Source organism: Vicia villosa, linkage group LG4 (assembly GCF_029867415.1).
Source record: "Vicia villosa cultivar HV-30 ecotype Madison, WI linkage group LG4, Vvil1.0, whole genome shotgun sequence".
Taxonomy (NCBI): domain Eukaryota; kingdom Viridiplantae; phylum Streptophyta; class Magnoliopsida; order Fabales; family Fabaceae; genus Vicia; species Vicia villosa.
The window spans coordinates 47081601-47105767 of record NC_081183.1 but is presented as its reverse complement, the minus strand read 5'-3'; the positions used below and the strand labels follow the sequence as shown (position 1 = coordinate 47105767).

The following is a 24167-nucleotide window of genomic DNA, read 5'->3' as shown; positions in this document are numbered from 1 at the left end:
TTTTGATTGCTGTCCAACTTTTGCTTTAAGTGTTGAACAAGAAGCAATATAGTGATAAGAATCTTTACTCTCCACCAAACAATCTCCACCAAACAATTACTTGCAGTAGATAATAAGTTTGAACTTAGAGGCCATGCTGCATGCATATAGGCAAAAATGACATACATATGAACATTCAAAGGTTATTAACATATCCAAACCAGATCCCAATAATAAATTAAATTTCCAGCAAGAATGAATCTTCAAGGTTGCAAACTTTGAAGCCTAAGACTAAAATCATTTCAACAAACACCTTGTTTACAAAAATCACATAAGTTTATATTCAACCTAACTTAAAATCATCTAATTTCAGACAAGAATAGGAACAAATTCACCACATCAAAAAAACAGGAACAAAACCCTAGCTATGGAAACTGAAATTCATGATTTCAATTGATTTTTAGCTTAAGCCATAACTTGATAGTACTGGTATTTCTTATTAAAGTGTGAAGATGCGGTGATGGGACTCCGAGGAACGAAATGTATATAATGTCAAGAGAATACCTGAATTGAAGTGTGAAGATGAAGAAGACCACAATGCTAGGCTCCGGCGAGATTGCGGCAACAGAACACCGGCGAAGACGCGGTGATAGCAACAGAACACGGTTGAACACAAGAGAAGTGATTTTTAGGTTTTGCAAATTTTATTTGCGTAAGCGTAAGCGATTGAATATTGTTGGTTTTTGGCGTTTGAAGTTGAGTAGCTACAACGTGAGAGTGAGTGGGTGGTGGTTTCTTAGGTTTTTGAACATTGTTTAAACGTGAGAGTGAGTAATTTGTTGAAGCAATAAATATAACTAAAAAAAGGGGAATAACACAGTGTAGTGGCTTAGTGGTTCACATAGTCCAATTAAATGATTTAAAATGTGGGTTCGATTCCCATCAAATTAAATTTTTACAATTTTATTTTTTAAAAACGAAATAATTAATAGTAAAATTAATCTAAATAAAAAACCACCATAAATAAAATTAATAAAATAGAAAAAATAATGATTAAACTTTTACAATTTTATTTTTTAAAATATAAATTCTCATCAAATTAAATTTTTACAATTTTATTTTTTAAAAACGAAATAATTAATAGTAAAATTAAACTAAATAAAAAACCACCATAAATAAAATTAATAAAATAGAAAAAATAATGATTAAAATTTTACAATTTTATTATTTAAAATATAAATTCCCATCAAATTAAATTTTTACAATTTTATTTTTTAAAAACGAATTAATTAATAGTTAAATTAAACTAAATAAAAAACCACCATAAATGAAATTAATAAAATAGAAAAAATAATGATTAATTTTTTTAAATATTGAAATATGTCAAATCCGCAGGTAAAACCGCAGGAAACTTTCCTGCGGAATTACCTGCGGATTTTGTATTACAATTTGGTTTTAACAAAAGTTAATATTTCCTGCGAAATTACCTGCGGAATTTATATTATTGATAAATATTTGGTTTAAAATATATGATCCGCAGTAAAATCCGCAGGAATTCCTGCGGAATTTGCTGCCAATCCTGAATCCATAGAAAATTTATTTATTTTAATAAAGTCCCAGGAAAATCCGCAGGTATACCTGCGGAATATATTTCGCAGGAAATTCCGCAGGTAATACGTGTATTTCTAGTAGTGACTATAGACATGTCATGTGACTAAAATTTTGAATAGTAGTATAAAAAGAAAAGTGTTGTAGGCAAAACCTAACTATTGTTATGTGATTTTGACACGTGGCTCTGATACTAAGATTTTGCATGTGGTTGAAATAGTTAGCAAAAACATGATTAAATTACTAATTATTCAAACTTTGATAAATATAAAGCTATAGAATCGGATTCTGCTCTTATGAACCATATGATAAATATAAGGGAAAAGATATCCATACACCCCATTTTAACACTACACTATATAATTATACATAATACTTATCAATTTTAATTTTTTAATAATTTAATTTTTTTTAATTTCTGTGCAAAAAAACATTTTTCCTTGCTCTTTCATACGGTGTAGTGCTATAGGTGTAAGAAAAAGGTGTAAACCTAGCACCTCTAAATATAAAGCATGTCTTTCTATTTAAGGAACGTATTCTGTCTTTTCATTCCAAAGAAAAAGATTCCATTTCTTTGACCCTGCAGTACACCCAATTCCAAAGATATGGTTTCATAATCTTTTATATAATTTAAATGATATAAAAGTTTTATCATGTTTATAATTTTCTAATTTTGAGTTTAATAACCTATAACTAAAGTTTTTAAATAATATTAAATTATTGTTCCACTTTTAAATAATACTAAAGTATTACTTGTTAATTTAAACTGATTTATAAATTTAATTATTTATTCTATTACATTTCTTTTTTTAAATTAGTTAAGAAAATTTTGTAATTTGTTTTGAAAATTGCATATTTTGTAGTCTCTCAAGTCATTAAGCTTTGGCAGTTAGCGAAATCAAAATTTGTAGTGGCATATGCAAGAATGTTTAGAAGCTTGCTTCTACAACAACTTAAGTTTATGATTTCATATTTCGTGAAGTTCGTACGTAATTTAGAATATTTAGTTACCAATTATATAAAAAGATGTCATTTTTCATGTATATTTAATTTGTATGTTTCTAACAATGTTGGAGAGACTTTTATGCAGATCGAACCGAAACAACGGGCAACTAGTGCTTTCAAATAAGGTCACTCTGCAATGGTGTGCAAGACTTATATTTTCTAGGGAACGGATTGTGTGCCAGGCGGTCCAAGAATCTCGTTCATAGAATAAATCATATGCATTAAATTATGCTTCATATTCAAACATTTTATAATATTTTGAAATCGTTAATTTACTGAATCGAAACGAAAAAAAAAAAAAAAAAAACTCGCCATTGTTCAATTACAAATAGAGATGTTACTTATATCTTGTTGCAACAACATGTGCCCTCCCCATTTCTACAATATCCACCACTAGCGGCTAGTGTAATTTTGCAGAAGTGATCACACAACTCTGGGGCGGTCGGACAATCAGTCGATGCAAAGCATGTTGGTGCTCCTTCTCCTTCTACAAAGAAAAAATATGTGAAAGAAAGTGAGAGCCAAATTAAAATCAGCAAGTTTTCTGAACAATTAAAATTAGAAAGTTTTCTGAACAAAGTTAATACCTGATGAAACATATTGATGTTGCTTGCACTGATTTTCAACCATATAGTTCCACTTATAAGCTATTCCTCCACTTTGTTCCTTGTTGAACGGCAAAGATGTAATCTGTGCAAATTAACAGAAATATAATCAAAAAACTAAAATAAAATCATCATAACATAGAAATCACCAATATTCTATGCATATTGAAATTGAAATTTGTGACTATGAATTGCAATGAATTGATCGAGTAAAACACACCTTCTGATGTTCATAAGGAAGACCAATAACAGCCGTTATAATGCAGAGGAAGACTGGAAAAATCACCAATGACAAACCCATTTGGTTAAGTTAAAGTTGAAAATGTTAAGTTTGTTTGAGGATGTTACCATTAAACAGGAGGTTCTTAAATAGGTATTGAAAAAAATATATATATTTCCAGTAATTGTTTTTCTATTTTAAAAAAAATAATTAATCAATTGAAGTCAAAAAATAATTAAATAAAAAAATAAGTAAGTAAAAAAAAGCTTTTAAGATTGAAAAAATTATTTGTCTTTTTAAAATATCAATGTGATATTTATTATTTGTTTCCATTAATTTATCTTTATTTTTTTATTTTAACTTAGATAATTATTTCACTATTATTAATAAGGTTATTTTAGTAAATAATGTACATTTTATTATTAAAATCAACACAATTAATTATTATTTTAAAAAGTTTAAAAATTACAAAGAGAACACCTAATGTGAGGCGGAGAAATTACAAGTTATTTTGCTATATAAAAAAAAAATTGATGGTAGTGAAAATATGCGAAAGAAAGTGAGAGGTGTAGAAGCTATCCTTGTTATTGGTGTGATGTGTTGTCTTTCCTTCTTTCACTCAATTTTATTTTTCATCATTTCAAAATCTTCAAACTTTTTTTTCATAATGAGTTGTAACTTTTTTTTAGAAAATAATAAATTAAAATTTTTTAAAAATTTAAAATTAATTGAAACATAATCACTACGTATTAATTCAAATATGTTTGTCAACTTCTAACTTTCTATACACCTCAGTTTGAGATATTTAATATGCATATTATTAAAAAATATTTAACAGGTATAATTTAAATACCTCTTGATAATTATTTAACTCTTTCAAACAAAAAAAAAAGTATAACTCATAATAATTTTACTAATATTAATTTCTAATCAAATAAAATATTTCTCAGGGGCTTCAAACATCTTCAAAATACTAAGCATAAAATCATTTCTTTAATTTTCAATATATATTGTTATGTTGATGATTTTTTTTGAAACCTCTTTCTTTATAAATCCGCGCAAGAAATTTTAGATAAAGTTTTATTTGGACATTAGATTGTTTTTATGGTTATCCTCTTATTAATAATAATAATAATAATAATAATAATAATAATAATAATAATAATAATAATTGTAATAATAATAATAATAATATTAATAATAATAATGTCCTTTTCTTAACCATTACTAGTACTAGCTAGTCCCTAACTTATGTCTTATAGAATGCTTCTCATAAAATCCACTAACTTATGTCTCATAGAATGCTTCTCATAAAATCCACTTATTAAATTATAACTTATTAGGTATAAAATTATTGCTTTAATTTTAAAAAATATAAAAACCTCTATTTTTTTTTTTGAAATACTGAAACTTTTTTATTTATAATTTTTGTTCTAGATTTAGAGTACAAGAAAACAAAGACAAATTTAATAACATTTTGTATGAGTGAAAACAAAACAACATGCTTTTGAAACAATTTTTTTAATTTTATTATTAACATTGTGACTTACTTATAATTAAATAAAAAAATATATGGAAAAGGAAATATAATGATTGAAAATTCAAATTTAGTACTCCTCTTAAAATATGATCATAGTCATACCATTATAAATATTTAACTTAAACTAAATTAAAGTGAAACAAAATTCAAAATACTTTTGAGAATTAGACAATACAATAACCATGATATATGTTTGGGGATTAAAAAAATTAAGCCAATATACATATACGTATAATTAATAGTTAAATGTCAATTACTTATAATTAATATACAATTCAATCTTGAGATATATGAAAATTAAACTAAATTTTTATCTTATAAATTATTTATATAACTTATATAAACCATTGATTTGGGGTTTGCACGGCGCATCAGAATGCAAAGAATGTGGAGTTTATTCAAATATGAGAAAAGTATCCTATTAACAGATGTATGATTAGTGTGTTAGGTACATATAATATAGAGTTAGTTCAAAGAATATGGAGTTAGTTCAAATATGAGAAAAGTATCCTATTAAAAAATGTATGATTAGTGTGTTATGTACATATCGTTTAATTTTGATGAGTAGCTTTTGAATGATTTAGTCGTCTTGATTTTAAATTAAAAATTTGATTGAGAGCATTATTAATTATTGACTAAAAAATGAATGAGTTTAAATATTCATTTTTCTAACAATATTAACCGATCATAATAATATTTACATAAAAAAACCGAACTTAAATTACTTTACACAATTCATTTTGTGCTCTTTGAATGAAATTCTTAGCCTATTAAAAAAAAATTAATTAAAATGATTTTTTATCAAACTTATTAATTATGAGAAAACCAAACCTATTATATTTTTTCTTTTTTTTTTTTTTAGAAGAAGAAATAGTACTCGGTTATATACTGTCGAATGCATATTAAGAGCAATTTGAAAAAGAAAAATGAATAAAAAATGTGCTTGAAATAGTTAGCAAAAACATGATTAAAGTCTACATCCATATTACTATTTGTAATAAACTGTGGTATAGTCTTGATTAAGTACAAGTAATTTAAGTCATTAAGTGTATAGTATTAATTAAGAACAAATTTTTAATTGATACTTTTTATAAGATTCTTTTCACACACCTCACATATTATATTTTTTTAGAAAAATCAAATTGAATAATAGAGCACAAGTTGTATTGTCAAATACTATAATACAGGCAAAAGGGTGCATCCCAGTTAAATCATAAAAACAATGCTGCCCTCCTAACAATAATGAAAGAGCCACTAACAAAAGGACATCACACACTACCCAAGGAAGTAACTACGAAACAATACTGTCTTAACAAAACTCCTCCTGCTAGTATGAAAAGCATTGGATTCTTGTAAAAGTGGGGGCATGTCATGTGATTAAAATTTTGATTAGTAGGTCTGAAAAGAAAAGTGTTGTAGGCAAAAACCTAACTATTGTTATGTGATTTTGACACGTAGTTCTGGTACTAAAAACATAACAAGGAATGCATTCTGTGTTTTCATTCTAAAGAAAAAGTTTTCATTTCTTTGATCCTGCAGTGCATCCAATTCTAGTGAAGATACTTTTGAATGGTGTTATAATTGATGATTTACATAATTTATATGCATTGTTCTACTCAACTCTGGTGTACAGAACCAAATGTATGCTAGATTATGGTTTTGAAAATTTTGTATTTGTTTTAAATTTTCAAAAATGACATTTGGTGATTTATTAATTTGAATTCTTTATTTCAGGATCGAAAGCACCGAACAATTAGTTAGGAATTACATAAAAAGATGTCATTTTTTATATATATTTAATTTGTATGTATTTAACAATGTTGGAGAGGTTTTTGTGCAGATCGATCGAACCGAAACATTAGTACTTTCAATTAAATTATGCTTCATATTTAAACATTTTATAATATTTTAAAATCATTAATTCACTGAATCAAACTCAAACTTATAATATTTTAAATTTTCACTGAATCGTTTGGAGGTTTGTCATTCGGTGTCGCCGGGATCCAAGGTTAGCTGCTCCTTGGATTCGCTTTTTAAACAGGATGCCAATGTCAAAGGGAGTGGGGAGGTGGGAAGTAAAACTAAGGAGGATACCACAGTGGCGAAATCTAAATGTAGGAGATTGATTGACCTTGTTGGGCCTATATCTGTGAAAAAGAAAAGAGTAAAAAAGAGATGCTTGGGCACTGTATCGGAAGGCAAGCATGTGTTAGAGGAGGTCGAGTCTGTGGCCTTGGAGACTCTGGAGGACAGCAGTAGTGACCCTAAAGAGGCTGTTGAAGAAGAGTTTTCAGCAGGGGCAGTGCTGTGCAGTGATCCTATATCAGATGGAGACATGGCTAACTGTAATTATAGGTTCTGGGAGAATGTTAATTCTAACATTGGATCCAAAACTTGGCTGGCTATATCCAATCTTGGAGTAGTTAATATGGATAATGCTTCAGAGTACCAAAAGAAGTTCGACGAGATGGAGAAAATTGACAAGGCTAGAATGGTATGCAAGAAGGCGGTTAAGAATGCGCTGTTATGATTATAGGGACTTTAAATATTAGAGGAGGGGGCAGCTTACTGAAGCGCAAAAGAATAAGTAGCATTATATCAAAGGGCAAGGCGGAGATTTTCTTAATCCAAGAATCTAAGCTGGAAGAGGTGGATAACAGACTGATTAGTTCTTTGTGGCAGAAGGAGGATATAAATTGGTCTTTTTCCGGAGCCAGCGGCAGCAAGGGTGGTTTAATCACTATGTGGAAGGATGGAACTTTTGAAGAAATTCTGAGTTTCAAAGGAAACGGCTTTTTGGGAGTTAAATTGAGAGGCAGGGGCACGGAATTTTACATTGTAAATGTTTACTCTCCTTGCAACCTCGCCCAGAAGAGGCTTTTGTGGAATGAGATTTTGAAGTTGAGGATTAAGTTTTCGGATGCGGATTGGATCCTAGCAGGGGATTTCAACGCGGTAGCTAAACTTAGTGAGAGGAAAGGAGTTTCTGTCAGCAATAGGGGTTTGGAGATGGCTGGCTTCAATGACTTCTTAGATGCCTTGAATCTTGTGGATGTCCCTTGCAAAGGGAAAAAGTTTTCTTGGTACAGTGGGAACGGTAAGGCTTGCAGTAGGATCGATCGTTTTCTGGTGTCCGAAGACTTGGTTTCGGAATGGGGTATTGTGGGACAATTTATCGCAAATAGGGACGTTTCGGATCACTGCCCTGTGTGGATTGTAGTGGATAAAGAAAATTGGGGTCCGAAGCCGTTTATTTTTAACAACGGATGGTTTGATAACAAGCAGTTTCTCCCTTTCGTGGAGGCAGTGTGGACTTCCTTGGATGTTAGTGGGAGAGGTGATTACATTCTGAAGGAAAAACTGAGGATGTTAAAGGAGAATTTAAGGAAGTGGAACTTGGAAGTTTATGGTAAAATAGACTTAGAGATCAAGGAGGGGGTTGATTTGATTAATAAAGAAGATGAATTTTTGGAAAATTGTTGCGACGATCTTTCCGAGGAAGCTGTTAAGAGGAGGAGTGAGGCTACTTGTCGTTTTTGGACAAATTCGCGAATAAAAGAGAATTTACTTTTCCAAAAATCTAGACTGAAGTGGGACAATGAAGGGGATAACAATAGTAGATACTTCCATAGTGTGATGAAGGAGAGAAGGAGACGGAATCATATCGGCTCATTAGATTCGGAGGGGGGTGTTCTTAAGGAGGTAGGGGAGGTTAAAGAGGAGGTTCGGAGGCACTTTTCTTTAAAATTTGAAGAAACTGAGTTACATAGACCTACCTTGGATGGCATCCCCTTCGCTAGGTTGGAGTCGGCTAAGTCCAAAGGTTTGGAGGCGATTTTCACGGAGGAGGAGGTTAAAGAAGCGGTGTGGAGTTGTGAAGGCTCTAAAAGCCCCGGGCCGGACGGATTCAATTTTTACTTCATAAGGAAATGTTGGTTTTTCTTGAAGCATGATTTTATGAGATTCTTCAATGACTTCCATAGGTACTCTTCTTTGTCAAAATCTATTACCTCTTCTTTTTTGACTCTCATTCCGAAGAAAGACAACCCGTTGGGTCTTGACGACTATAGGCCGATATGCTTGGTCGGTTGCCTATATAAAAGCCTGGCCAAACTTTTATCTTCTAGGTTGAAAGTGGTGTTGCAAGAGATTGTCTCGGAGTGCCAATCGGCCTTCGTCCCGGGTAGGCAAATGCTTGACGGCGTGGTGGTGGCAAATGAGTTAGTGGATTACGCGGTTAAGGAGAAGAAAGATTGTATTCTTTTCAAAGTAGACTTTGAGAAAGCATACGATAAAGTTAGTTGGGATTTCTTGAGATACATGATGCGAAGATTTGGCTTCGGAAATTTGTGGTTGAAGTGGATGGAGGCGTTGGTGTTTAATAGCCATATGTCGGTCTTAGTGAATGGTAGTCCTACTAAGGAGTTTTTGGTGACCCGTGGGCTAAGACAAGGCGACCCGTTGTCTCCCTTTTTATTTGTTTTGGTGGCGGAAGGCTTGGCGGGGCTGGTTAGAAGTGCCACTACGCGTGGGAATTTTAGAGGGATGAACATCAATGGTTTGTGTAGAGTGGATCTCCTTCAATACGCGGACGATACTATTTTGGTGGGGGATGGAAGTTGGCATCATATTTGGGCTTTGAAGGTGGTCTTAAGAGGATTCGAAATTGTTTCCGGGCTAGGGGTTAATTTTCATAAAAGTAGTTTGATCGGTATTAATTCCAACCCTCATTTTTTGGGGGCCGCGGCCAACTTTCTAGCTTGTAAAGTCGAGAATAGCAATTTTACCTTTCTTGGTATCCCTATAGGTGGTAACCCGAGACGTATTGCGTTTTGGAAGCCGGTGGTCTCTAAATTAGAGAGGAGGTTAAAGTGTTGGAGTGGTAGATTTCTTAGCTTGGGTGGTAGAATAACTTTGCTTAAGACGGTTTTGTCTAGTTTACATATCTTCTTCATGTCTTTTTATAGGGCTCCGGTGCAAGTGTGTAAAGCTATAACTAGAATTCAAAATAGTTTTTTGTGGAAGGGGGTGGAGGAGAGGAAGAAAATTCATTGGGCTAGATGGGGCTTAGTTTGTCTTCCTAAGGAGAAAGGAGGACTAGGCATGAAATTGGTGGAAGAGTTCAATGTTTCTTTGTTGTCTAAATGGAAATGGCGGTATTTCAAAGGCGGAGAAGCGCAATGGATTAAGATGTTAAGAGCTAGATATGGGCACAATAATATTTTGCTTAGTCTTACTGGTGTTTCTTGCAGGTTTGCTTCTTATTGGTGGAAAGGCATTTTGGATTTGGAAAAAAGGCACACCGAGGGAGAATTTACCGAAAGGTGCAAATTCAAGCTCGGGAAGGGGAGCTCCATTTTGTTTTGGCACTTTAATTGGTTGGGGGAGTATAATTTTAAGACGGTTTTTCCGGATTTGTTTTCTCTCTCGGATGCGAAAAATGAGGTGGTGGAGAGTATGGGTATGTGGGAAGCGGACACTTGGAGGTGGGGTAATTTCGGCATTGGAGACGGTCTTGGACCACCGCTTTTGTCTCGCTTTGAAGCTTTAAAGGAGCTGCTGAATTTTGTTGTTCCGAATCGCGTTTTGGCGGACGGAGTGCATTGGAGTCCATCCGGAGAGGGGTTTTTTTCGGTAAGTTCTTGCTATGCTTATTTATCGGAAAATCTTCTTTCTTCTATTTTTGTTTTGGATAGAGAAAAGGCTTTGGGGCTGGTTTGGAAAGCTTTAATCCCTTTTAGATTTAAAGCTTTTGCTTGGAGGATGTTAATAGATAGACTTCCAACTAAAATGAATCTTTTTGTTAGAGGTGTGTTTTCTTCTTCTCCGGATCTCCTTTGTGTCTTTTGTAGAGATAGAGAGGAAAGTTTAGTTCATCTTCTTTTTACTTGTGATATAGCCAAGTTAATTTGGAGTTCCATTCTTGGGTGGTTGGAGGTGGATTTAATCTTGCCTTCTTTAGTTTGGGAGAATTTCCTTTCGGCTTTCGTTTGTTTTAGAAGGAAGAAAGTGAGGAAAGGTTTGGAAGGTTTGGTTTGGATAGCGGTTTGTTGGGGGATTTGGAGCATGAGGAATAATATTATTTTTGGGAATGTTGGTTGGAGTGTGTCGGATATAGTTTGGAGGATTAAAGTTTTGATTTGGAGATGGTCTTTTCACGGTGACATTACGTATGGCAATTGTAACTTTTATGTTTTTTGCAAAGATCCTTTGCATTATTTAAGGTAGTTGGCAATTGTTATGTAATATCGCGTGTCTTTCGGTTCGCATCCGATTTTTGTAAGAGGGATTGAGTACCCCTAGTACTCCTTTTTGATTAAATTCATTGCTTACAAAAAAAAAAAAAAATTTTAGAGATGCTACCAATACTATTTTAAAACTTTTCTCATGTCTTAATACAACAGCATGCGCCCTCCCCATAATTTCCACAACATCCAGCAATAGCTTTAATTGTAATTTTACAAAAGTCATCGCATAGCTCTGGTGCAGTTGGACAATATTTTGATGGAAAACATGTTCCTGTTTGTTCTGCAAAAAAAACAATAAAATTTATTAGAAATAATATATAATAGAGATCATTTCTAATATTTACAACATATATTACAATTTTACATTAAAAAAACAACAAAATTTAGTTTTGGTAAATGTCCCTATTTCACCAAATTAATCTATTTATGAAACAAGAAGTATATTCAATGGACAAATATTTTGGTCATATGATAAATATTTCAATTGTGTCAACAAATTTTTTTATTATTTGAAGAGCAATGGTGATGAGAAGTAAAGACTTTCAAGCGTACCTTTGGCACACGTATTTTCCAGGCAGTGGAATGAGCTATTTCCACTCCCATAAAGTGTCATGAAAGAAATGTAAGTTATAAATGCACAAAAATATAATAAAAAGAACATGCATAGTACACACTTGATGGACTGAGGCATTGGAAATATTACTAAGAGTGTGTTTGTTATAAAAGAAGTTGAGAAGAGAGTGATAATGAAGAGAAACTGCTTGGAATGGATTGAAGTTAAGAATGTATATATATATATAGATATATGATTTCCATGGCAAACACATCCTAAATCTAATCATCAAACGAGAATCTTAAAAGTCAACCAGTTGTGTGAATTAAAATTATGTAAATTTCAAAAATCTAAAATATAGTTGTAGTACATCAAAATTATATAAATTTCTAAAATCCAAATGAAAATTATAAATTATTTTGTTTTATTACTAATCAGTTTGTGAAATTAGAAATTGAAAAGGTTTTTTCAAAGTTTTATTACTAATAAGTTTGTGAAAATTAGAAATTGAAAAGGTTTTTTCAAAGTTTTATTACTAATAAGTTTGTGAAAATTAGAAATTGAAAAGGGTTTTTCAAAGTTTTATTACTAATAAGTTTGTGAAAATTAGAAATTGAAAAGGTTTTTTCAAAGTTTTATTACTAATCAGTTTTTGAAAATCTAAAATATAGTTGTAGTTCATAGAAAAATCTGCAGCAAAGTTGAAAACTTGAAAGAATCTTAAAAGTCAGTAAGAAATTTGAAATAAGTATGAAAACTCAAAGTACAATACAAGCATCAATTCTATAATGATGGGTTTCCCTTAATAGCTCTTTGAGTAATGTTCACAATTACGTTTTGTTAGTGATTTTCCATAGATACAGATTCGACTTAAATTTTAAGCAAAGAGAAATATTCTTCACATTTTTTTAATATATAATAATAAATAAGCATTTTGTATTTGATTATATAGTTATTAGTGAGAAAATTTTGTTATGCACTTTTTTATCAATGAGAAATATTTATCCAATAATTTTTATATTAATTAGATACAAATATTTCTTTTAATTTTTTATGTGTCAGTGATAAGTATTTGTTCTCTGAAAATTTTTATACTTGTTAGTCATAAATATTTTTCCTTGGTTTGTTTTGTATTTGTTTATAATTATTGTTGACACGTATTTATCTTGTCTTTATTTTTGTATTAATCAATAATAAAGTTTTTTTACTATGATCAAAACATTCATCGTTAAAAATATGTTTGACCATGATAAAAAAAATTAATGTTTACTATGTATTTTATATTTATGGACTGGATACATCTCAATGGTGTTTTTCATGCGTAAATTGTAGTTGAAATAATTAACATAATTAATAAATATTTCGTATGAAAATAGTTATGTATAATTGTATTCTTTGACAACTTTTTAAATGACTTAATTAAAATTAAAGTGTCAAAATTAAATTTATAAATTATAATGGTTCTCATTTTTATTTTGATACATTTGTAAAACTAATTTTTACAATTTTTGAGTTATAACATTTGTCAAATATGTACAATTTTCTAATAAAGTTAAATTAATATATTATAATTATTCTCATTTTTAATTAAAAGATAATAAAAATTTACATTTAATTTATTAATAACAAATAAATATGTGTTTGATATCTGATGTGTACGTATCAAATACTTATTTAATAATAAACAAATTGTCAAGTGTTATTCAAATTAATTTGTGACAGATATGTGTTTTTGGATTTTTTATATATTAATGATAAATATTTATCTAGTATTTTATATATTTATTAGTAGTAACAGTTGTGGTTTTGATAATTTTCATTTTATCAATGATAAATATTTTTCTCATATTTTTTATAATTATTGATTATGTTCATGATTTATTTATTTTAATAAAAAATATTTATATTTTTTAATCAAGCGTTGTAAGCACTATTATTTAATATAAAGTTTACATTGAGATTTTATTTTAATTAAATAAACACAAACAAAAATGACTAATATTAACCGATGTAATATTACAATTTTTTACTAATATCACAATTTGTTAAATTTTTAATTATAAAAACTTGTTAAATATGTACAATTTTCTAATAATATTACAATTTACAATTTTTAATAATATTACAATTTGTTTCAACTTAAATTAATTAACTAATCTCAATTTTTTATTATAAAAAGTTTAGGTCAATTAATCTCTGATGACTCATCAGAACAATTATGATGATAAATTATGACTCACAAAGCATATACTGTACATTGTAACTTTCGTATTACACCCTAAAGAAATTATTATATCAAAAACAAATACTAAACCCAAGACTTCTCAATTTACAACTTAACTTTGTATCATATCATCTGATCTAAACTTAATAATCAAAATATTTATCTCTTATACAATTTTTATATTGATTAAAATCATTATACTCATTATTTTTATTTTATTTTAAATATTTAAATTTAATTTATTGGTTAGAAATGTCTGTTCAAATAAAATTATAAACTTGACTTAAGAGTAAAAATATATGAGACAGTACTACTTAAGTGCAAGAGGAGGTTTTGAATAAGAAATAATATAACTAACATTTTAATATATATATATATATATATATATATATATATATATATATATATATATATATATATATATATATATATATATATATATATATATATATATATATATATATATATATATATATATATATATATATATATATATATGTTTCTTAAACAAATACAAATTGATCATGAAAAAGTACACGTGTTTTAGGATAGATAACTTAATTTTTTTTATTGAATACATAATTTAAAATATTCATAATTAATTTCAATTTTATTATTCATAACTATTAATTCACATTTGTCAACTTAAAGGTAAAAATTAAAAACACTTATGTTTGTTTTATTAATTAGATGGAATGCATATGCTGTTTTGACTAGTTGATAAATCCTTGAGCATTTCAACTGTTAACTGGACCCATAAGCATCATTCCAGAGTTTAGCTTTTAAGGTTGATTCAATGAAAAGAAACGTCTCAAAAGAACTTGGTCGGCAACTAGGGTCCAACAAAAAATGCAATTGAATTACATTCTCAGTCTCACAAAAGTCAAATTTCTACTAATATGGGGACAACCTTTTAATATTTTAACGTCACTTTTTCTATTTTAGGTATTTTAATCACATACAAAAGTTGCCATAATGTGGGGAATCCTAGTATTAAAGTGAGATAAAGTATGTAGTACAAAAGTTGTCTGTAGTTGATAAGTATTAAAGTGAGATAAAGTATTACAGTCCCAGATTGCCAGCAATCCCCCAGACCTCCCTTCGGATGCTTTAAAAGAGAAATTGAACTCATCTGAACCCCATAACTCTAAACTAGGGGTGTTCAAAAATATAGTTAACTGAATTGTATACTTGAACTGAATTGCACTGCATTGTAAAAAACTTGAACCACTTAAGTACTGGTTAATGAACTGAACCATTTAAATTAAACAATTCAAATTCAGTTTAAAACCGGTTCAGAACCAGTTTTCTTTTATAAACTGGTTTAATTATATTAATTAGTTTATCGAATAAAAAATAAGTTGAAAACTAATAAATTTTTTTGAAAAGGTTAAAAAAATTAAAATAAAAGAATGATATTTTTCTCTGAAAACAAAATAAAAATTTCAAATATATTATTTTTTCAGAAAATAAATATTTTCCTTAAAAGTTAAAAAAAAAAAAGAGTTTCACAAAAAAAAAATTTGCCGAAAAAAAATTTGAAAATCATTTTTTTTTCTAAAAATAATCCTCTATCTTTCATCGTCATTCCATTTTTTGAAAACTTAAATTTAATTTTCAAATTGTTATGGACAGGTTGTGTATCATATCCGTAATTAAATTTATTTGTACCTAACTGATTAAGTTCGTAATTCTTTTCAGAAGAAGACCACTTTCACTATTTCTATCCCACCACTATCAATATTTAAGTCGTTGATATTATTAATTTTGCACAAATTATTTTTATAGTCATGGTTGTTTGTTTTAAGTGGTTAGTGAATTAAACTGTATATTATAAATAATTCAATCACCGAAATTTAAATTTATAAATTGGTTTAATTTTTTTAAAATTGTTTAAATATTTATTATATATTTATTATACGGTGTTAGCTTTTCTTTAAATATTTTTTTATCATGATTAATCAATTTTAAGAGGCTTAATAATTTATTAATAAAGATTATTAAATTAATAATATTTAATGAAGATTATCAAATAAATATTTGTTAATGAATAAATTATTGTAAATTTTCTATTAATTTTTTTTATCTTGTTTAATAATGCACCTGCAAGAAAATTTAGTGTCTCCTAATAAATAAGGATTATCAAATGTAAATATGGTGTTTGAGAACAAATGAAAATCACTGGATTGGAAATAATTAATAAATAAATAAGAGGTTTCACAAATTAGAATTAATGGATTTTCCAAAGCTGTTGATCCTAAAGCCACCTACCGAAACAAACATTCTCACGCATATATATATATATATATATATATATATATATATATATATATATATATATATATATATATAATAAATTTTTAAAATAAATAGATTTTGAAACAATTTTTAATATAAAACTAGTTTATAACTTTAAACAAGTAATCGGTTTAAACCAATTTATAATTGAATTGAATCTGTTTTAACAATTAACTGAATTGTTATTGATATGGTTATTAAAAACTGAACTGAACCAATTATATGGTTCAGTTCAGTGCAGTTCATGAACCATGAACACCCCTACTCTAAACAAGAGTTTATATCGATTTGTTCCATCTTTGTTTCTTGGATACATATCATATCAGGCCTATGTCTTCGTATTAATCTCCATATATCCTTTTTCTTTGCCAGCCCCCTAGCCCCTCTTATATAATATGAGATCAGCTTTCCCTCCTAACAATAATGAAACAACCTCTATCAAAAGAAAAGTATGGTAGGCAAAACCTAACTATGGTTACGTGATTTTGACACATGGCTCTGGTACTAAGATTTTGCATAAATTTTAGGATGCTTTTTCTTTTTTGTTTGATGTACTGATATGATGTAGCACACCTTGTGCAATAGTTTAATTTGATTTTGGCTTTTGTTAAAAAAAAACTAATTATTAAAACTTTGAGGCTAACTAGAACCGGATTCAAATCTTATGAACCATATGATAAATCTTAAGTTTCAAATTAACGCATTCTGTCTTTTCACTCCAAAGAATTTTTTTCCATTTCTTCGACTTTAAAATACACCCAATTATAGTGAAGATACCTTGAATGGCGTTACAATTGTTGATTTGAATGGAGTAATTTATATGCATCGTTCTACACAACTCTGGTGTAGAGAACCATGCTAGATTATGGTTTTGAAAAATTTGTATTTGTTTTAAAATTTCAAAAATGACATTTGGCGATTCATTGATTTGAATACTTTGTTTCTTTGAAGGACCAAAAGAACCGAATAATTAGTTAGGAATTACATAAAAAGATGTCATTTTTCATATATATTTAATTTGTATGTTTCTAACAATGTTAGAGAGGCTTTTGTGTAGATCGAACCGAAACGACCGTTTTTGTAGGAGTGGTTTGGGTGTCTTTGGTTTTTTCCGGTTGCATCCGGTTTTTTGGGTTTGATGCCCCCCTTGTTTCCTTTTCTTTATTGTAACCTTGTTTGGGTTAAGCACCCCTAGTGCTTGTTATTATAATCCAATTTGCTTATCAAAAAAAAAAAGTAGGCAACTAGTGCTTTCAATTAAATTATGCTTCATATTCAAACATTTTATAATATTTTAAAATCGTTAATTCACTAATTCGCGCCCAAAATTAAAAATGAAAAGAACCCGTCGTTGTTCAATTTATTTTCATTATAATTTTAAAGACGTACAAACAAATAGATATACTACCTATATTATTATAAAACTTCTCTCATGTCTTATTACAACAACATGTACCCTCTCCCTTTCTACAAAATCCACCAATAGCACCAAGTGTATTCTTACAAAATTTTTGACATAGCTCTGGAGTCGTAGGGCAATCAGTAGATGGAAAACATATTTTTATTCGTTCTGCAAAAACACATGAAAAGTTATAAGAAATAATATATGTAATGGAGATAACTTCTAATATTTACAACATGTTGTATAATATGAAATAATATAATATAATAACAAAATTGAGACACTGATCTAGATTTTTTTTTTTAATAAGCAATTGATTATAAGATATCGCACTAGGGGTGCAACCCTTACAACGAAAAAAACTAGAGAGTTACGTTACAAAGTAATGGCAATTTATACCAATCATAAAAATTTATCCTACTAGGAAGTTCCTTGTTGCTAGCCCACCTCCATGAGAAAAACATGATATTTGATATCACCTCGTCGAAGCTAAAGGCACCTCCGTCAAAGATCATTGTATTTCTCATATTCCACATGCACCAAATTAAGGCTATCCAAATCAAATTTAGAATAACTTTAATGTTGGTGTTTTTCACCTTTTCTTGGATGCTCACAAAATTCTTGAACTCCTCTAAGGTAAGCTTCAAATCGTTCCCCAACCACCTATGAATTCTACTCCACACCTCTTTTGTAGCATGGCAATGGAAAAAAAGATGTTCCAAAGTTTCTGGATTGTTTGAACAAAAAAGGCAATCAATGGAAGAGAGATTAGGCACACCTCTAATGGTTAATTGATCTTTTAGAGGTAACCTATTGATGAAGAATCTCCACGCAAAAATCTTTATCTTTTCCGGTATTTTAGTCTTCCAAATGACATCTAACAACTTGGTAGTTGAAGTTGGCCAAGCTAACTCCTTTGCGTTTGAGACCAATCGCGAGACACTAGACACCGTGAAGAATCCGTTTGAAGTTAGCTTCCAATGATAGTCATCCAAAGCCAAAATGTCCGGCTCCATCCGTTGGAGAATCAACCTCAATTCCCTAAGATCATCTCCTTACAAAGATTGTTGGTTGTTCTAGCAAACAAAAGCGGGAAGGTGACGCGAAGCGGTTGATCATCCACCCAACAATTATGCCAAAAGAGAATGTTGCTTCCTTGCTTGAAATCACATTTAACCCATTCATTAAATCCTTGTCCCCATTCGTCCTCTTTGATATCATTAAGGACTATGTCTCTCCACCAACGGGAATCGTCTCCGGATAAAAGGTCCTTACTAGAAGCCAACACTTTAGTTTTGGGATCTTGATATCTCAAGAGTAAAAATCTACTCCAAATAGCCTTATCTTCCTTTAGAATTCTCCACTTCCATTTAAGAAGTAAAGCTTTGTTCATTTCTCCCACATCTCTAATACATAACCCTCCTTTCTCTTTAGGCTTACACACATTCTCCCACTTCACCCAATGTATACATCTCGACTTAGTGTTCCCACTCCACAAAAAGTTGCTAAGAAGACTTCTTATTTCTTGAATGATTTTGCTTGGAGCTTTGTGGAACGAAAGAGTAAAAATGGGAATGGCATTAAGAACGGAACCAATTAGAGTCACCCTCCCACCTATGGAGATGTTCCTACCTTTCCATTTAGAGAGTCTTGATTTTAAGTTCTCAATCACCTCTTGCCACACCTTTTTCTTATTTGCGCCTTCACCCACCCAAATGCCAAGAAATTTAAACGGGAAGCAACCTTTTTTACACGCTAGGAAAGTAGTCGCCGAGTTTAAAAACCAATCTCCAATGTGCGTTCCATACAAATTGCTTTTATGGAAGTTGATTTTCAAACCGGAAACCAATTCAAAGCCTCTCAACAACACTTTTAGACTCCAAAGATTGTCGAAAGTGGGCTCTCCTAGAATGATGGTGTCGTCCGCAAATTGTAGAATGTCCACATGGTCGTTAGCCCCGTATTTGAAAGGTTTGAAGTCACCTACCTCCACGGAGTTTTTGGTTAATGCGGTCAATCCTTCCATTGCAAGAACAAACAAGAAAGGGGACATGGGGTCTCCTTGTCGCAAACCTCTTTGAACCTTGAATTCTCTAGTTGCACTACCATTTACCAACACGGACATGTAATTGGTAAAGATACTAGCTTCCATCCATTTCATCCATCTTTTACCAAACCCCATTTTCACCAAAATCCACCTTAAATAATTCCAAGAAATTGAGTCGTAAGCCTTTTCGAAATCCACTTTAAGTAATAGACACCCCCTCTTCTTCCTCTTTGCCCAATCAAGAATTTCATTAACCAAAAGGACCCCATCCATCATACTTCTTCCCGGAACGAAAGCGGTTTGGTTGGAAGAGACCAATTTATCCACTACACTTCTCATCCTAGCCGCTAGAATTTTTGCTATGATCTTATAAATACTCCCCACTACTGATCTAGATTAATACCTGCAACTAACACCGAAGCAAAACAAATAATTAAAAAGGTTATCAGATACTTGTCCATGTAGTAGTTGACCTACAATTTTAACACAATAAAAAGTTAGTGTATATATTTCTTTTTCAACACATTTTTTTAACACTAAATTGAATCCGCAGAGAAATTTTAGATAAAGTTTTATTTGGACCTTAGATTGTTTTTATGGTTCTCCTAAAAAAACTTTAAAAAAGACTTCATTTTTAATGAAATATTTCGGTTATTTTTTTTATTAGAGACTATTATTATTATAATAATAATAATAATAATAATAATAAAAATAATAATAATAATAATGTCCTTTTCTTAACAATCTTATTATTATTATTATTATTATTATTATTATTATTATTATAATTATTATTATTATTATTATTATTATTATTATTATTATTATTATTATTATTATAATAGTATCTAATAAAAAAACAACCGAAATATTTCATTAAAAATGAAGTCTTTTTTAAAGTTTTTTTTTAGGAGAACCATAAAAACAATCTAATAAAATTACTAGTACAATATTATTATTACTAGTACTATTATTATAATAAGATTGTAATAGTACTAGTAATTATTATTATAATAATAATAATAGCAATATTGTTTTTTAAAGTTTTTTTTAGGAGAACCATAATAATATTGTAATAATAATTTGTCCTAATAAGTTATTATTATTATTATTATTATTATTATTATTATTATTATTGTTATTATTATAATTATATTAATAATATTATAATAATATCCTTTTCTTAACAATTACTAGTGCCAAACTCATGTTTCATAGAATGCTTCTCATAATATCCACTTATTAAATTATAACTTATTAGGTATAAAACTATTACTTTAATTTTTAAAAATATAAAATCTCTTTATTCATTTTTTTAAATGATGCAACTTTTTTATTTATAATTTTTGTTTTGGATTTAGAGTACAAGAGAACAAAGGAGAGAAAAAAAAAAAAGGAAATTGAAACAATAGGTTTTCATCATATTTTTATATAAATTAACAAACTCATTAATAAAACTAGACATGAAATGAAAAGCTTCAACCCAGTTTAATTTTCAATAGAACCTATCCAACTACATGATGAAGAACAGATAAACAATAAATATTCAAAATCCCAAAATCACATTCACTGGTAACCAATAAAATTCTCGTTTTTATAAGCCAAATCAACAACATATTTTGTCTCATTTTAAACAAATTATTTGTCTCCATTAAGACAAAATAAAATGAACAAATCTACATTACAAAAATTAAATCCTTCTTAACCCTAGAAAAAACAAATCCACAAACAATGTATAAGAAGCAATAAACAAGAGAAAAAATTAAAAAAAGACATATATAAAAGAAACTCACAAATATGAAGAAGAGTTTAATAGAGTGGAAGGACCTTGTTGTTAAATCTTGAATGGTTGATTTTGCAAAATAAAACTAGGGTCTCTTTGTATATTTATAGAAGAAATATCACTTAACAATAATGAAACAACCTCTATCAAAAGAAAAGTATGGTAGGCAAAACCTAACTATGGTTACGTGATTTTGACACATGGCTCTGGTACTAAGATTTTGCATAAGTTTTAGGATACTTTTTCTTTTTTGTTTGATGTACTGATATGGATGGTGTAGCACACCTTGTGCAATAGTTTAATTTGATTTTGGCTTTTGTTAAAAAAAACTAATTATTAAAACCTTGAGGCTAGCTAGAACCGGATTCATATCTTATGATCTATTTCCTATGATAAATCTTAAGTTTCAAATTATGACATGTGTCCACGTGTCTTTCTATTTAACAATGAACGCATTTTGTCTTTTCATTCCAAAGAATTCTTTTCCATTTCTTCTACTTTAAAGTACACCCAATTATAGTGAAGATACCTTGAATGGCGTTACAATTGTTGATTTGAATGGAGTAATTTATATGCATCGTTCTACACAACTCTGGTGTAGAGAACCATGCTAGATTATGGTTTTGAAAATGTTCCACCTAACAAGAGTTTATACAACCGGTCCCACTACACTCAACACATAAAGATTCGCTATTAATAACCAAAGTTTAAAGATAAAATAAAAAATTATATTTTTTTAAAAAAAAAAACATCCCATGGACCATGTATGAGAGTATTTTACACGAAAGAGTCATCCCACAAGGCGACTCATATTTTTTATTAAAATTTTGTGAATTTAATATTATCTACGAATTTACCTGTAAAAATATTTAATATTTGGTTTGCACGTAAATTCGCGGATAATTATTTTGAAATATGAGTTTTTTTTTTGTATTTTTTATAAAAAGTTTGGTTATTAAAAAAACTCTTTAACATAGATGTCCTTATAAAAATAAAAATTTCAAACTTTTTAATTATATGTTTATAATTATAATATACACAAAACTAAATTAATTATTAATTATATTTAAAAAAAAGTAATCGTAGTAATAGACATATAGAAGAATAATTGCTGCAAGTTAGGTTGCTATTCGAAGAGAAATTGATGGTGGTGAAAATATGTGAAAGAAAATGAGAGGTGTAGAAGCTAGCCTTATTATTGGTGTGATGTGTTGTGTTTGCTTCTTTAACTTAATTTTATTTTTGGTTAAATATGTTTTTGTCTCTATAAAATATTAAATTTAATTTTTAGTCTTTATAAAATAAAATTATATGTTTTGCTATCTACAAAATTATTATACATTTAATTTTAGGTTCCACTGTTAAATTAATGTGTATTTTTTAATGATTATTTTACAGACATGTTTAAAATGTTTTAAAAAGTTCTTTGAAAAAGAGAATTCAATATTTGATTTCTTAGTCGAGATTTTTATTAATTTTATTATTATTTTTTAAAATTTAAAAAATTTATATTTATTCTTCTCCTTTGAAAAATTTTAAAATTTGATAAATAATTTACAATATCCTAAACATCCATGAAAATATTATTAAAAATTTAAAAATTAAAAAATAATTAAACAATTTTCAAAATTTTAAAAACCAACAAAGTATAACTCCTAATAATTTTACTAATATTAATTTCTAATAAAATAAAATATTTCTCAGGGGCTTCAAACATCTTCAAAATATGGGAAAAGTGTTCCAAATATGAAAATTACAAGCTATAGAAGAACCATTAACTACTCTAAACTATTTCCAGGAACTTAGAACGATAGCGGAGAAACACTCATCGAAATTAAAGATATTACCTATGTGAATACAAGATCACACTCACAAAGATGTTTTTGATTCATGGCAAACTCAATAAGCATACAAGCAACAAGGCACAAGCAGAAGAACTCAAAGAAAAGCAAGCATTGGTCACTTGTGACAGAGCAGGTCGACCTATTATGCGTATAGGTCGACTCAACACAAGCAAAACAAGAAGAATGCAGAAAAGCAGCAGCTAGGTCGACCTACTTTCAACCCAGGTCGACCTAAAATGGAGAAAATTCCATACACTTCTGCTAGGTCGACCCACACATCAACTAGGTCGACCTAAATTGAAGAAATGTCCCAAAACGCACTTGAAGAGAATTCTGGTCGACCTACTTCCCTAACAGGTCGACCTAACTGGGAGCAAATATCATTCAAAACTAATGCACCTCTGCTAGGTCGACCTAAGCACTACAAGAGGTCGACCTAATTGATCAAAAATGCCAAAATTTCTGGTTTTCTTTGCTCCAACTGATAAGCTCTCATATATATTGTCCAAGGTTCAATTATTGCAAAAAACACCAACGACTAAAAGATACACAAAGTCTTCTCATCTTCGTTCTTCATCATCTCCAACACAATTACACATAATCATTCTTGCGTTGAGGGTTAGTGATCGAGTTCGATAACGTCCATGGAACGGAGTTGAAGATTCCTAGTGGGTGAAGATTTGTGGGGTTTTTGGTGAATAAAATCCGAGGGTTTTGTCCTCCAAGATAGGTGTTTCTTGGGGGTTTTTATCAAGAGGTTTCATCGAGGATCCATCTGAGTGTGAAGATTGAAGAACAAGGGTTCAAGGCA

General features: G+C 29.5%; 1 protein-coding gene and 1 long non-coding RNA gene across 3 annotated transcripts; both read right to left on the bottom strand.

Moving 5' to 3' along the window:
- Positions 1–2791: 2791 nt before the first annotated feature.
- Positions 2792–3547, bottom strand: LOC131599141 (uncharacterized). 2 transcript variants are annotated; one of them, XM_058871603.1, is made up of 3 exons: positions 3418–3547; positions 3180–3282; positions 2792–3079 (listed from the first exon to the last, which is right to left on the bottom strand). In XM_058871603.1, exons 1-3 carry the CDS (start codon positions 3496–3498, stop codon positions 2934–2936), a joined length of 330 nt encoding a protein of 109 aa, XP_058727586.1. In that variant the 5' UTR covers positions 3499–3547; the 3' UTR covers positions 2792–2933. The 2 variants fall into 2 exon arrangements, with proteins under 2 accessions (XP_058727586.1, XP_058727587.1); XM_058871604.1 differs by having other exon boundaries at positions 2792–3076.
- Positions 3548–17608: 14061 nt separating this feature from the next.
- LOC131594778 (uncharacterized) lies at positions 17609–21603 on the bottom strand. Its single transcript, XR_009281524.1, has 3 exons — positions 21523–21603; positions 20133–20202; positions 17609–17850 (listed from the first exon to the last, which is right to left on the bottom strand). It is a non-coding gene; the product is annotated as an uncharacterized LOC131594778 (long non-coding RNA).
- Positions 21604–24167: the final 2564 nt, after the last annotated feature.

Bases quoted from the DNA above. Each gene is read 5' to 3' on its own strand.
- LOC131599141 (XM_058871603.1), bottom strand. From the start codon at position 3,498: ATGGGTTTGTCATTGGTGATTTTTCCAGTCTTCCTCTGCATTATAACG. The intron at 3,283-3,417 runs GTGTGTTTTACT...TAATTTGCACAG, and splicing joins TTCCTTATGAACATCAGAAG to ATTACATCTTTGCCGTTCAA. The intron at 3,080-3,179 runs GTATTAACTTTG...TTTTCTTTGTAG, and splicing joins ACATCAATATGTTTCATCAG to AAGGAGAAGGAGCACCAACA.